This window comes from Alligator sinensis, unplaced genomic scaffold (genome assembly GCF_000455745.1).
Source record: "Alligator sinensis unplaced genomic scaffold, ASM45574v1 scaffold98_1, whole genome shotgun sequence".
Taxonomy (NCBI): Eukaryota; Metazoa; Chordata; order Crocodylia; family Alligatoridae; genus Alligator; species Alligator sinensis.
In genome coordinates, this window is record NW_005842058.1 from 1,057,131 (window position 1) to 1,070,744 (window position 13,614).

At 49.2% G+C, this 13,614-nt stretch overlaps 1 protein-coding gene across 1 annotated transcript; it reads left to right on the forward strand.

The window, feature by feature from the left end:
• The first annotated feature begins 25 nt into the window (after nt 1-25).
• PLPBP (pyridoxal phosphate binding protein) lies at nt 26-6,887 on the forward strand. The gene is made up of 7 exons (XM_006023043.2): nt 26-217; nt 529-564; nt 1,137-1,212; nt 1,728-1,862; nt 3,337-3,479; nt 4,472-4,570; nt 5,138-6,887. The coding sequence occupies exons 1-7, from the start codon at nt 26-28 to the stop codon at nt 5,273-5,275; spliced, it is 819 nt and encodes a 272-aa protein (XP_006023105.2). The 3' UTR covers nt 5,276-6,887.
• Nucleotides 6,888-13,614: the final 6,727 nt, after the last annotated feature.

Sequence of the window (13,614 nt, forward strand, 5' to 3'; positions counted from 1 at the left end):
GTGATCAGGGAGTCAGGGGATGACCATGGGGGGCGGGTTGACCATGACCATGGGGGGGAGGGATACCATGACAGGGGGCCGTGACCCTGACCACGACCTCCCCCCGCAGGGCCTCCCCGCCGTGCAGCCGCGCCTCGTGGCCGTCAGCAAGACCAAGCCGGCGGAGATGGTGATCGAGGCCTACAACCACGGCCAGCGCAGCTTCGGGGAGAACTACGTGAGCGCCTGCCCTGCGCCCCCCTGCCCCACCGTGCCCCTCCCCGGGCCGGCGCAGGGGCCACCGGTTCAGGGAGCAATTCGCTCACGAATGAGCTGGGAGCTGGCGGGACCGGGAGCCCCACGGGCCTTGGAGCAAGGGCCCCAGAGTCCCCTGTCCGTGGGTTGCTTGTGCGAGCTGAGCACGTGCCACTGGTGTGGGGCGCAGGAGGCGGTGCATGAGCGTGACCCCAGGGGCGCTGGTCGTGGAGGGGGGAGCGGGAGCCAGGCCCTGGTGCCACTCTCACGAGAGGCTGGCTTGTCTTCCTTTAGGTGCAAGAGCTGCTAGAGAAGGCCTCGGACTCCAAGGTAAGTGCTGGCTTGTCCCTCCCTGTTTCTGTACCTTGCCCTGCTCTGACAGCCGATCAGCAGGCCGCTCGCTCAGTGGAGCCGATCAGCAGGCCGCTTGCTCAGTCCTAAGTGATTCGCGCTGGAACAATCCTCTCTTTGCAGACAGAAGCTGAGATCGCCCCTAGGTTATCCCTGCTGCTTCTTTCTCCGGCAGGTCCTATTAGCAGTTCGGCATCAAAGCCAGTGGGGGAATGGGAGCGCACGTCGTCCCTGCTACAAGAGACGCAAGTCTCGGGGTATGAGGGAGGAGGGTGAGCGTTTGCTCCGGAGCTTTACAATCCCCTGTTTGTAACGCGCCTTCCCTACTTGGCCCCATTGCAACGCTCCCCTCGCTCTGTCCATCCCACCCCCAGATGTGCTGAGTAGGAACTACATTGGCTATACAGCAGATACCTTCCTGCCATCCTGTGTGGTTCAAAGGGTGACTTAAGGGAATGGGCTTTTTTCTTAGACAAACCAAGCAGCAAATGCTTCCTGGGTGCGGAGGAGACTGTTGTCGTTCCCGGCTAACTCTTCCTCTCTGTTCTCAGATTCTGTCCTTGTGTCCAGAGATTAAATGGCATTTTATAGGGCACCTGCAGAAACAGAATGTCAACAAATTGATTGGTAAGCTTCATGCATACGGCCTTTAGAGCACACGGTTTTCCAGTGTTGAAACACGTGCAGCGGATGCTATGAACCCATTAGTACTATTAAGAGAATACAGCCAGCCCTGGGAAAAGGGGACTCAGCAAAACGCTTCTGGCAATATGTGGCATCTGTAGCTTTAAGGCTGTGCACAGCATTGAAATCTTGCTTTTTTTTTTATCCCTCTCACTGCACTTTGGCAACTTGCATTTCTGCTCCACTGGGGCAGTTCATTGTAATGAAGCAGCAGCCACTTGGCTTTTGCAGGGCATCCCAGTCTCAACATACTGTACAATGCCAGCCACTCCTCAGAGCCCTATTTAATGGGGAGCACACTGAGGTTAGGAGGGTCTAGCCTACAAGAACAAGGGTTGGGATGTGGAAGTGGTCTCCTGTGAGCTCACCAGCTAGTGCCAGATGGGGAAGGGCATGTCCAGGCACAGTTGTTATGTGCTTGTGCCAAAAGAAGTGTCCTTATTGCCTTCTCTCCTCAGCTGTCCCCAACCTGTTCATGCTGGAAACAGTTGACTCGGTGAAGCTAGCAGACAGAGTGAACAATTCGTGGCAAAAGAAAGGGTTTACGCACAGGCTAAAAGTCATGGTGCAAGTTAACACCAGTGGAGAAGACAGTAAGTGCCTGGACACCGGGGCTGACTGATGCCATAGGGTTAGGGTGATTGTGGGGCTGAATGCTTGGCCTGGGATAGATGGGTTTGTGTGTTAAGGAGACCCTCTAATACAGAGCTGAAATTCAGCTTTGTCTTGGCGTTTTGAAAGCAAGGCAGGAGTGTCTCTCACCAATCTGAATGGCCCAATTACAGCTATGTTAATGATAATTCAGGGGTTGAGTTAAATGCTTGAGGAGGAACAGGGGTTTGGCTTCCTGTGCTGGCCCCACAATAGTTTATTCTGTTCCTGGGGTTGTCCTGGCTCCAGCCATCCAAGAAACAAGGTACTTTGTTTCGAGCACTGTCAAAACCCGTGAAGCCACGAGGGCAGCTGAGTTGGCCCAGCAGAAATAGAGCCGCTGTCTAGAGCAGGGGTGGGCAGTTATGTTGGGCAGAGGGCTGCTTACTGAGTTTCAGCAAGCCATCAAGAGCCGCATGACAGGCAGCTCAGGGCAGTTTGATTAATTTTCTAAATTTTTTAGGGGCCCCGCGGGCCAGATAGAATGGCCTGGCAGGCCACATCTGACCCCCGGGCCACATTTTGCACACCCCTGGTCTAGAGAGACGGGAACACATGTAGAGTCATATCTTCACTTAAAAGTGTTGTCAGTGCCAGTGTGGTACTTGGGAGGTAGATGCCTCCTTGCCCAACACCCAGGGCAGAAAAGCCCTGGTTTTGGTACAAGTTTCAGTTGGCCCCTTGGGGGCTTTGCCATTATAGACTAACAACTAGATAGTGTTACTATCTGGTATGACAGAAGCCAGCAGAAAAACTAAGTTAAGCAGAAATGCTGCCATTTTCAAACTCATTTTTCTTTAAACATAAGCAGGTCTTATGATGTGGACCTTCTAGGCCAGAGCTTTCCAAACTTTTCATGCTGGTGACACACTTTTTAGACATGCATCATTTCGCGACACAGTAATTCAGTTCCGGGGGAGGGGCCAAGGGAAGCAGACGCGAGTAAGGGAGCTCCGTGGTGCCCTTCCGCAAAATTTTCTGCATTTCGCGCGACACACCTACACACCGCCGCCGACACACTAATGTGTTGCGGCACACAGTTTGGAAAGCTCTGTTCTAGGCACTGCTCCATTAGCTGGGGGGAGCAGCGGGGATTGGCTTGCCTAAGTGCCTTGTGCCAAGGGAGAGACACAAGTGACTTGGTGCTCTGAACATGCCAGAGCTTGCCGCTAGCCAGCCACCTCGTGCTCCACAGCAGTTGTACAGCCATCAAGTGGCCATGCTTGCATGCTACTTTTGCAGGAGTTGTAAAACCTGACACATGACTGCAGGTCTATGAAATCTTAGGGAGGTCAGAGAAGGGGCTGAGCTGAAACAAAAGGAGAAGCCTTCTCTGTGGCCTGGAGAAGAGCAGTGTATAGGCAAAGCCAGCCGTGTGTGCCATCTCACTCCTGGGTGTATGCCTTTTTTTCTAAGGTAAGCATGGCCTTCCACCTGGAGAGACTGTGCCAACTGTGGAGCATGTCATCAAGAAGTGTCCAGGCCTGGAATTCGTGGGTCTGATGACAATTGGCAGCATTGGGCATGACCTCAACAAAGGACCCAATCCTGACTTCCAGGTATGGCTTACTGTGAGCAGTCCTATGGTTAGTTCTCAGATTCGCTGGAAATCTGGCAGGCACCATTGTCTGGGGCAGGGATTTGGCCCTTGATGCACTGATCCAAGCTATTGCTTGTAAGAAATAGAGGTAAATGTGTGCAATCTGTTTTAAAGCAGCCAAGGGAAACTTCAGCTATTAAGAATCAAACTGCTTGGGATTACTGTGTCTTCGGAGTGCATGGTGAATTGGTTGCTGTTCCCTCTGTGATGGGTAAAGGATATTCTTCCCATTCTATAAAGCAAGGGACTTAGAGGTGCTTAAAGCTCCTGAGGGCACTGGTATCAGCAGAGTTTGGCATAAGAGTTTAGAGGTTTCTGTCCACAAGGCCAGGCAACACCAGACTGGGAACGACTGCAAACATTCGCTGCAAACTGACAAGGTACAAAGCCCTGGGTTCGGTCTTTGGGTATGCTGGTACACCATCCTAGAGGTGCAAATGTTTGAGGCTTTTAGTGACCACTGTAGGTGTCTGATTCACTAGTACAGAGGGCTTGTAAGTCATACTTTGTCACAGGGCTTCTGTGTGCTCCCTCCTGTCTTCTGGAGTTTGTAACTAAGAAATACACAGCAACACATCCTGGCCAAGCCTGATGCAGTTCTGCCTTTTGATGACCTTTCATCCACAGCTTTCCTCTGCCTGAGGCTTGGTTAGTATAAGGCTGCCAACCCCTCCTTTGACCCAGCTGGCCTGTCATACTGATGTGACCCTCATTTGAGAGGATATATAGCCTTGTGCATTGTCTGTAGTGTGTCTTGAAGAAGACGGATGTAAACCCCCCTGAAACTATTAAGTAACATAGAACAAACAAAAGCCCTTGAGCAAGGACCATGCAAGGTGGAAGCCTGTGGAAGGAAACTTCAGAGAGGCAAAAAGAGAGGGCTCCGTGAAAACGGGTCAGCTTAGCTATCGTGCAGCCTCTAATCTGCCCCTCTTGCCCGTCTTCTGCCAGGTGCTGCTATCGTTGCGACAGGAAGTGTGTGAGAAGCTAAATATCTCCATTGAAAAAGTTGAGCTGAGCATGGGAATGTCCACAGATTTCCAGCATGCGGTAAGTCTGGGGTCTTCTGGCCTCATCAGATCTAGGTGGCATTCATCCCAGGCACACTGCCCTCACCTGTCTATGAGAGGGACCTGGCAGCACAGCCCAGCGATCAAGCAGCCAGGCTTTGTATACCTGTACCGTAGTCCTGTATTGAGAATTGGCCCTAAATTGACCTTATGGTTGCTTTAATGCCTCATCTTGCTACCTTGTTTGCCACAGCTGGTACAAAACCAAGGATTGCATTAGGGCTTCTGAGTCCTGGATCTGTAAAGGACACAGCTGTTATCCGGTTAGGGTATGTTTATGGCTACTAGTATTGCAGTCTGAACATCAGACACCTAAAAGCAACTACCTCACCTGTCCCAGTGGTGGGCACCTTCATGTTGAGTATTGCTGTAGTAAATGATCAGAGGGATGCTTGAAAAAGCCAACGGGGGTGAGCAGGTGTATGGGGAAGGACGTTTTTCATGGCCCGTACCTGAGCTGTGATACTGACTATGCTAACAGCCTGTGGGAGGGGCAGTGTTGCGCTGAACTGTGTGTGAGGACTGTTCTTCCCTCTCCTCAATACAGATTGAGGTTGGATCTACCAATGTCCGGATTGGAAGCACGATTTTTGGGGAGCGAGACTACTCCAAGAAACCAGCCAAGGACTCGGCCATTGCTGAAACTAAAAATAAAATGGAGACCTTGGCTGTGCAGGATCATTAAGTGGAAAGAAACAATGATCTTGAGCAGTGGACAGTTCCTGGGACACTTAACTATGCACTTTGACCTCCCTCTGTGTTGACAGCTTGTCATGCTGGTGAGAGATCCCTGGTAATAGAACAGAGGTCGTAAAGGCCTCCTAATTGTAACAATTATTGTGTCTTCAGTAGAAACTGGATTTTTACCAGCAAGTAACCAGAAAATTTGTGATTGCAAAGTGACTTTAGTATCGTAGCTACTTCAGGCTCATTAACAACAACGACTTTTGAATATATCAGATAAGCTGCTGATTCACAGCAGTGAGGTATAATCAGCAAGGCACATCTCCTGCGGAATTTGTGATTTTTCTCTTTCTAATATCGGGAGTGGTTCACCACACTGACCACCGTGTTTGCTTTTGGCAAGCATTTAACTTTGTCAGAGGCCTCTCTAAATATGTCTTCACCTTCGGTAAGAAGTTATGCAGCTCCGTAGCTGCTACATATGTAGATTTAACCTACTTTGTGGAGACATCCCTGACACTAGCAGTAGTGAGTGAGGCTGAGGAGAGTACGTCCCCTCTGATTAGAGCGGGTGTAATGAATGGTTGAGGAGGATTAAGGAGCACAGGTGCTAGTGTACGTTAAGTGTACATTAATAGCACAGTGGTTTTGACACACAGATGGAAAGGATGAGCCTCTTGTCTAGTGGGCAAGATGACGTTTGTCCTCTCTTGGCTGACATTTGCTAATTTTGATCCTTGGCGACATATCTCTGTCTTTCAGGATGCTTTCAAGCCTTTGCTGCTTTCCCCCAGTGCAGTGTTATTGTGAGTTATTTGCAAGCTGCCCAGCAATTCTTGGTTAGAGCAGGGGCCAGAATTGGACTCCCCACCCTGCCTTCAACTTGCCCGTGACCCTGGGCAAATGTTCTAACCGCTGGTGCCTCAGTTGTCCCATCTGTAAAATGAGGGTATTGCTAACCTACCTCACATGGAGGGGACTGTGAGGCTTGCTTGTGAAGTCCTAGAAGCCCTCAGAAGAAAGTGGGTGCAGAGATTGCAGTCTTTTCCCATTGTATCCAGACACTACTACATGCAACATTTTTTTATTCTCACTGATACCAGCACCTAATTGTTTTTAAATTGGCCCTGGGCTCTGCTACTTCTGAAATGGCGGAGGAGGCAGCTTTCTCTTCAAAGCAGCTGTTTCCTTGAGGCTTGAATACAAATGGATGGCCTTCTTTCAGCACACTTGCACTGACAGAGTTTACAGCAGTTCTGTTTTTTAACTCACAGTCCAACAGTCTACTTCAGGTCCTTGTCTGCAGCTAGGATGAGGAGACACCAGTCGCCAGTATAAATATGCTTCTGCTCTCCAGGCTTCTGTCTGCGTGCGCATGTCTGGTTCAATCTAGCCATGGGTCTTGTCTTCTGAGTGTAATTCTGAATGTAACTGAAAAAAGCAAGCTCTTTAAACCAACTTATCATGCTACCTAGTTTTAAAATGAAGCGTGATCTGAGCCGCTGTAGTCGGAGCTGCATAGTATGGTGTTTCATAGTATGTTAATAAGTGGTGAATTTGAATGCCATCTGTGCCAACTCCAGAGCTCTATTAAAGATGTTATTTTTATGTTACGGTGTTGTGAATGATTGAGGGAGTGTGACACGGTGCTGGTTTGTTTTGGGAGGAGGTGGTTTGAAGGGCAGCTGAAGCCAAATGGATGCAGGGGGCTTCTGGACCAGAGGGGGAAATAAATGAGGGCTGGCACTGGAGAATATGGAAGCCAACAAAGCAACTTTCCGGCAAGGCCTCTGGATGGCAGTGTCCCCCAGTCCTGGAGAGCTCCACTAGCCAATATCTGGCTCTGGGAGACTGATCCATAATTACTGCCAGACAAATAATTGGCTTTAATTTTAGGTCTGTGGCCACACAGAACAATTAGTTTTATGTCAGGCAAAACATTTTGATGTAAAAACAAAGTGTTTTGAAATGCCTAAAACAAGATGTTTCAGGAAGCTTTTGTTGAGTGTTTTTAAATGAAACGCTCATCCCTTATTTGCAATGGTTTCTTAATGTTTTCCCCTCTTTGGCTAAATGTGACCCAGGCTTGCTAATAGTTGCTGTTATTCTAAAATAGCTTTCCATGGCAAAGCAACGGGTTGTTTTTTCCCTCCAGCCAATGCTTCTTTTTTATCATGCAGCTGAAATATAATTGTGGCTACGCGGGAGTATAGAAGGATGTAACCCTCCAGCAGAAAGACCCTCTTTATGCAACAGAGCTTAAGGGAAACCAAGGGCATGGTAGAGCATTAATGAGTGCCCCTGCTACATGCGATGCGGGGGAAGCATTGCTGTGGCTACCGATGGTCAAGTGAGCCAGCGCAAGTAACTATGAAGTGATTTCCTGCCCCTGCCGATTCACCCTTTTCTACTCTGATCCCTGCGACAATGACAGATGTGGCTTGTTCACACAGTTCATGCACCAAAGTGAGCTGTTGTCTTGGGTCTGCTGTGCAGCACCAGGGAATGGGAGTGTATTATGAGGGGGCTCAGAAAAGTTTTCGCTCTTCATAGCTCAGGTTCCCATAACCCACTTGTCTACTATGCCTGCTTTCCATTTCTCTCTAGCATTCTGCACTTATTGCCTGAATGCTTGCAAGGCTTAAAGAGGCAACGGATGACAGAGTTGGGAAGGTAAGGACACGCTCACGAAATGGCAGGGCAGGGAAAGGGCTGCTTTGTGTGTTAGCATGTGCAGGGCTTTGAGTTCTGGAGAGTCGAGTTTGTAGGACTGGCTGGTGGCAGATGGCGGGTGGGTCTCATAGTTGGTCCAGCAGATGTGCTGTCTGCAGCTCCTTTTCCAGTCGCAGATCTCAGTGTAGTATTGAGGGTAGCCTAGATGGAGGAACTTGGGAAGCATGAGCAGAAGTTAAGGGCCAGCATGACAAAGCCCTATAGGGGAAGTGTTTTGGTGTGTTTCTATTCCCCAGCTGTGCACCCTTGCATTACCTTTGCCCCTAAAGTATTTGTTTCTCGTGTGTGTGTGACCTTTGCATTGGTGTAATGTGTTCCTGACCATCGTAGAGACTTCTGCGCCTCCCAAGTACAGCAGGTAGGACCACTGTGATCCTCTTGCCCCCTCTATGCCTTGATGTAGACAAAAGTTTTCTCTTGGAGGGGATTTTAGTCCCTTGAGCCCTGCCAGTAAAAGTGCCAAGTCTAGGGAAGTGTTGGTAATGTTAGACACCTGTCTGCAGTGATCTGGGCTGGGTCCCACCCACTCCTTTTGCATCGGTCACCCAGCAGACGGGAATTTCTGGACACTGGAGTGGAGCCAGCAACCTGGAGATGAAAAGCTGCCTTTCCTGGTAATGAACCCCCAGGCCCTTTCACCCTCACCCCCAACACAAGCTTTATTTACATCTTTTAAAACAAAAGCACTTGGCCTGTTTGCTGAAGCAGCAGTATTCTCCTTCCCTGCTCCTTGAGTCGGTGTTACTGTCAATGTTTGCCTTGCAAGAACAAACCCATCCCAGTGGACTGAGGTTTAGGCTTGAGGCAAGGTGTATTATCCGAGGTATCCAAGTTGTAGTCATATTGGTCTAGAGGCAAAAGGAATCGGAACTCGTGGTAGAGGTGATATCTTTTATTAGACCAAATTTTTTTTTGCAAAATCTAGTTAGTCTAATAAAAGTTATCACTTCTACCATGACTTCTGATTCCTTTTACCTATCCCAGGCATTGGGCAGGAACTCCTAGCTTAACAGGAAAGTGCATACCATTTCGTGGTGTTCTCTATGACGGTCCTCCTTCATTTCCAAGGTATCTCCAGCTTGCGCATCAGTCTTGGATCCTGTTAGAATTAGCCGTGCAACATTGAAGAATACCTCCATCTCTTGAGAAAGCTGGGCTTTGCTCCTGGTCAGCCTTGCTGTACAAACTGACCCTCTTCCTGCTTTCCAGAGTAGCCCATGAGCTTAGTGCAGCACCAGGATGTAGACCAGGGATGGGCAAAATGCAGCCCAGGGGCTGGATGCGGCCCGCGGGGCCCCTAAAAAAATTAGAAAATTAATATCTGCTCCTGGCTGCCTATCATGCAGCCTTCCATGGCTTGCCAAAACCCAGTAAGCGGCCTTCTGCCCAAAATAATTGCCCATCCCTGATGTAGACCCTGCATCTGCTGAGAGAGAATTATTCGAAGTGGGGATGGGCCACATCTGGAGTGGACTGGGCCCTTTCCAAAAGGAATAAAAATGTGGATAAGCCTAGGCTGGAGCCATGTACTTCTCTCATAGCACTTGGTGAGGAGGGGCTATGTGCTAAGGCAGTGCTCGGATAAACATCAGCACTAACTGAGCCACTTTCTCCCCTAGAGGCAACTTTTGAAACCACAGAATTTGTCAAGCTTTACATTTTTTAGGAAGAACCTAGTCTCTCCAAATATGGCACATGTGTGCGCTTTCTCTCTCTCTCGCCTCCCCCCTTCCCCCCCCACCCCCAACCAAGCCTGACACTTTTTCAGATGCTATCTTGTGTGTTGCAAAGGACTTGGATTCAAGTTTAGCTTCTCTGCCAGTTGGCAAAATAAAATCGGCTCATGATCCTATTCAATTTAGTGCAGCCTTCTTGATTCGAGGATTTCTTCTGTCTTTGTCACAGTGGCGTTTGCATTTGCTCTGTGGTTAGAAACACCTGGGGGTTGTGGAAGCTTGCACAGCCCCTGCCTGTGCACTATCAGGACTTCTGCAAGCATAAAGTCTGTGTCCAGTCCCTCACTGGAGTCCGACTAGTGGCCTCCACAGCCTAGCTGCTGTTTGTTTGCCATCCTGTGATGGGTTTTGCTCTGGCTCTTTGCCTGGGCTAGCATGTGCTAATCTCTGTGTGTGATTCTAGGGTCCAATAAAAACTTGGTCAGAACAAGCCCTGGGTTATTGCACTCCAAAGCTTGGCTCTCAAGGACCAACAGCCTGCAGTCAAGGTGTGCAGTAGGGATCTACAGCTCCGTCCTTTGAGACGGCTTAAAAGATAGCAGGCTTGTGCTTCGGTAAGGGGCTGCGATTTGTCCTTTGTCAGGGCTGAGGGCTGCCCTGCAGGATGTTTCTCCTCTGGAAAGTAGCACGAGCAAGCTGCAGTAGGAGGGAGGGATATTCAATATGGAGGAAGCACTAGCCTTGACGGTTCATTGTGCACGTGCATCAGGATCTGTGCAGAGAGCTCCTAAAACTCAGTTAACCGTAGGATGCTTTTCATTCTGCGTGTCTAGAAGGGTGGTCCTGCAGCTGAGGCCTTCGAGGCTTGGGTTTTGCTTCCTGCTCCACCAAAGACTTCCCTTGTAACCTTGGGCAAGTTCCTCAGTGTCTCTGTACCGGGGGAACCGAGGTCAAAAATGCATTGCTTCGTGTAACTGGTGGATTTGGAGGGTCGATTCAGATATATGTGGCAGGTGGTCAGTGTTGGACAAAGCGCTGTGAATAGACTGAGCTTGTATCCTGCTGGAGGGGAAGTTCCAGAAAAGTTCCTGTTGTCTGGTCTTACTGCAGTTCAAACCCAGTCTGCAAAACCGAGATGCTTGGATGCAGCCCTTCTGGTGGTCCAGTGGGGTGCTAACCTGTGGGCCAACGTAACGCTCTTGCTCCTGACCTGTCTTTTGACCTGTTTTGTGCTCTCAGTGACACCCTGAAAGTGTCTGGCAGGAAGGGGCAGGAGGAAATTCCCACTTGCATAGAAGAGGGCTAGAGCCTATTGCAGATTTCAGAAGTGGGAGACTTGTGTATTTCTTGGCTCTCGGGTTTCTCTTGCAATAGCCAACGTCAAAGCGGCTTTTATTGACCAAAAGCAAGAGGAATTTGGAGTCTCCTGCTCTGACTTTAGCTGATCCCAGAGTGCTTTAGAGAGTTGGGATGGGAGTGGCAGAGAGATTTATGAATCTAGCAATGGCCAGACCCTAATACTACTGTAGCATCAAGTGAATTACCTCGTCCTGCGGGGGAGTAATTAGAATGGATCAGATTTGCTGTTCGTCTGGGGAAAAGGTTAGAGGGGCTTGGAAGTAGATGAAAGAACCTGGGCTAGGTGGAGCTGAATTCATGTGGGAAGTGTCGTTTGACCTGTTCTCATGTAGCGGTGATGGGCCTGGGTGTTTCACATTTGTTGTTGGTTTGGGCAAGGGTTTGCCTGTTTTTAAGGAGGTAATTTTATAGGAGGACCATGTACCGTGGCATGACTGCTCCCCCACTGACACTGCCAGTCCTGACCAACATCCTCCTATCCTGGGCACAAGCACCTTGCCAAGTTCACTCCTGTCGGCTCAGGAGGAATGCACAAGTTAATGCCAGGGTTTTCTAGGGCTGCTTCTAACTATGATTGCAGATGCACCACTTTTAAAAAGAGAAGGAAGAGGGGTACCAATTGTGGCTTGGACTTGGCTCAGAGCAGCTCTCAATAAGTAGAGTGTAGGCTGCCTCTTTCTTCCCCATTGGCTCCCTGGGGGGAGGAGAAGTGAAACGGGTCATTAAGGCAGTGCAGAATAATCAGTGGGTGAGAGTCAACTCCTAAATGGCAAGGCCACCCACAGCTACTCATCAAGCTACAGGCAATGCATAAACCCTCTGTGTTTGTCTCCTTGAGTTTCCTTAACGCTAGCGCGTACATTAATAACCAGGTACTGTACTGAGCCACTTCCCACGGTTGTACCCCAATTCCTGTTTGATGATGGGCACAGTCAGGATTGGCGACGGCTTGTATTTACCAGTATCTTCACAGCAGAAAAAAGGCTGCCTCTCGCACATGCTGCTGCGTGCAGTGCTTAGTGCCACTGATTTCAATGGGATGGCGTGAGGTAGCATCTGGAGGATCAAGCAGTAATTGGACAAGTGTTTGCAGGATATGACTTGGGTTTTTCTGTTCTGGTTTTTTAAATCCTGGGGGTTCCTTTCATCTTCAAGCACATAGCTAAGAAATAAAGGCTCTTCCCTCTGTTACTGACACCACCTCTGATTACTTTGAGTTATATGTTTCTAAACCTATAGGTCTACATTTTCCAAAAATAGGTAGTGATTTTTGTGGAGCCAATTTAACATTTGAAGGGGACTGATTACAGTGCAGAGCACCTGCTCATGGCAAAGGTGGTTCAGGTGGGAATGAAGATCTCTGTTCATTTTGAAAAGGTTGGCCCTGGATTTTGTCATGACTGATGCTCTGTGTTTACTGTCTGGGTCTCATTAGCCTGGATACTGGAATCAAAGGCAATTTCCTGTTGCTCATTTAGTTTTGCTTGCAGGGTCTCTGAGCTGCAACATTTGAGATTCACGCCCCGCAGGGGTGTGTGGCTGTGTTTAAAAACAACTGTTTCTAATGGAGGCTGATAAAAAGATTTGCGGTAACACTTCTGGGGGTCTCAGTGTTTCCGATAAGCGTGCTTTAATCATGTGCATCTGGTCGTGTTCCTCTACAGAAGACACTCCCTGGATAAGACGGCTTAGAGATCTGGGCATGGCTCCCTGCAGCTAGAGGCTCCAGTCCCAGCAGACCAACTTCCCAAGCAGAAAAACCAGGTCCATGCCGTTTCCTGTGCAGGAGTTTTGGAGATGAAACTTTAGAAGTAGAGGTGCTGTCTGAATGCAGTCTGGCTGGTAGAGAGGTTTTTCCAGCAGCAGGCACATTGCAACATGGAATTTGCCCCTGTGCGGTGCAAAATAACCCCTCCTCTGTACTCCAAGTTGTTGGTCTGTTAGTTTCTAAGGAGGGTTGAAGATGCAGGTGGACAACCCCTGCTCTTTGGAGCTAGAATTATTTAGTAGGTGCTGGAAGCAAACCAGAGGAAAGTGTTAGGGGGCCCTTCTGGGGCCCAGGTGCAGCTTACCCTAGGCAGCCCTAAGCACGTGGGGTAACTGGGAACCCTCTTCTAGAGAAGATATTCTCTCCCCAGCTCTGCTTCTCCCTCTGAACAACTTCACCGGAGATGCTGAGTTTCTAGGATTGCCCTTGACCCATTTTGGTCGAGCCAGGTAGGTTTGCTTTCTGTTCCACTTACAGTTCCCAGGAGCAGCTTCGCTCTAGCCATGTTCCTCATAGATGGCTCCTCCTGTCCACGGGCCTCCGTGCCGGTAAGAATTTAGAGTGACAGTCCTCAGTGAGGGAGATTGGCATTGCATCCATTTTACAGATAGGGAAACTAAGGCTGGAGGGGATGAGAGACCAACTGCTTGTGCTCCCAAAGTGACAATGTCTGGAGACTTGTGCTGCTTTCTCTCCTCTCCACTTCTGCAGTGAGCAGCTCTTTATAGGGCTTAGGGCAAAGCTCTATTTATTTAAAGAAAAGAGCACATTTCTCTCCCCTTGGGGAAGTATTTATTGATCCTG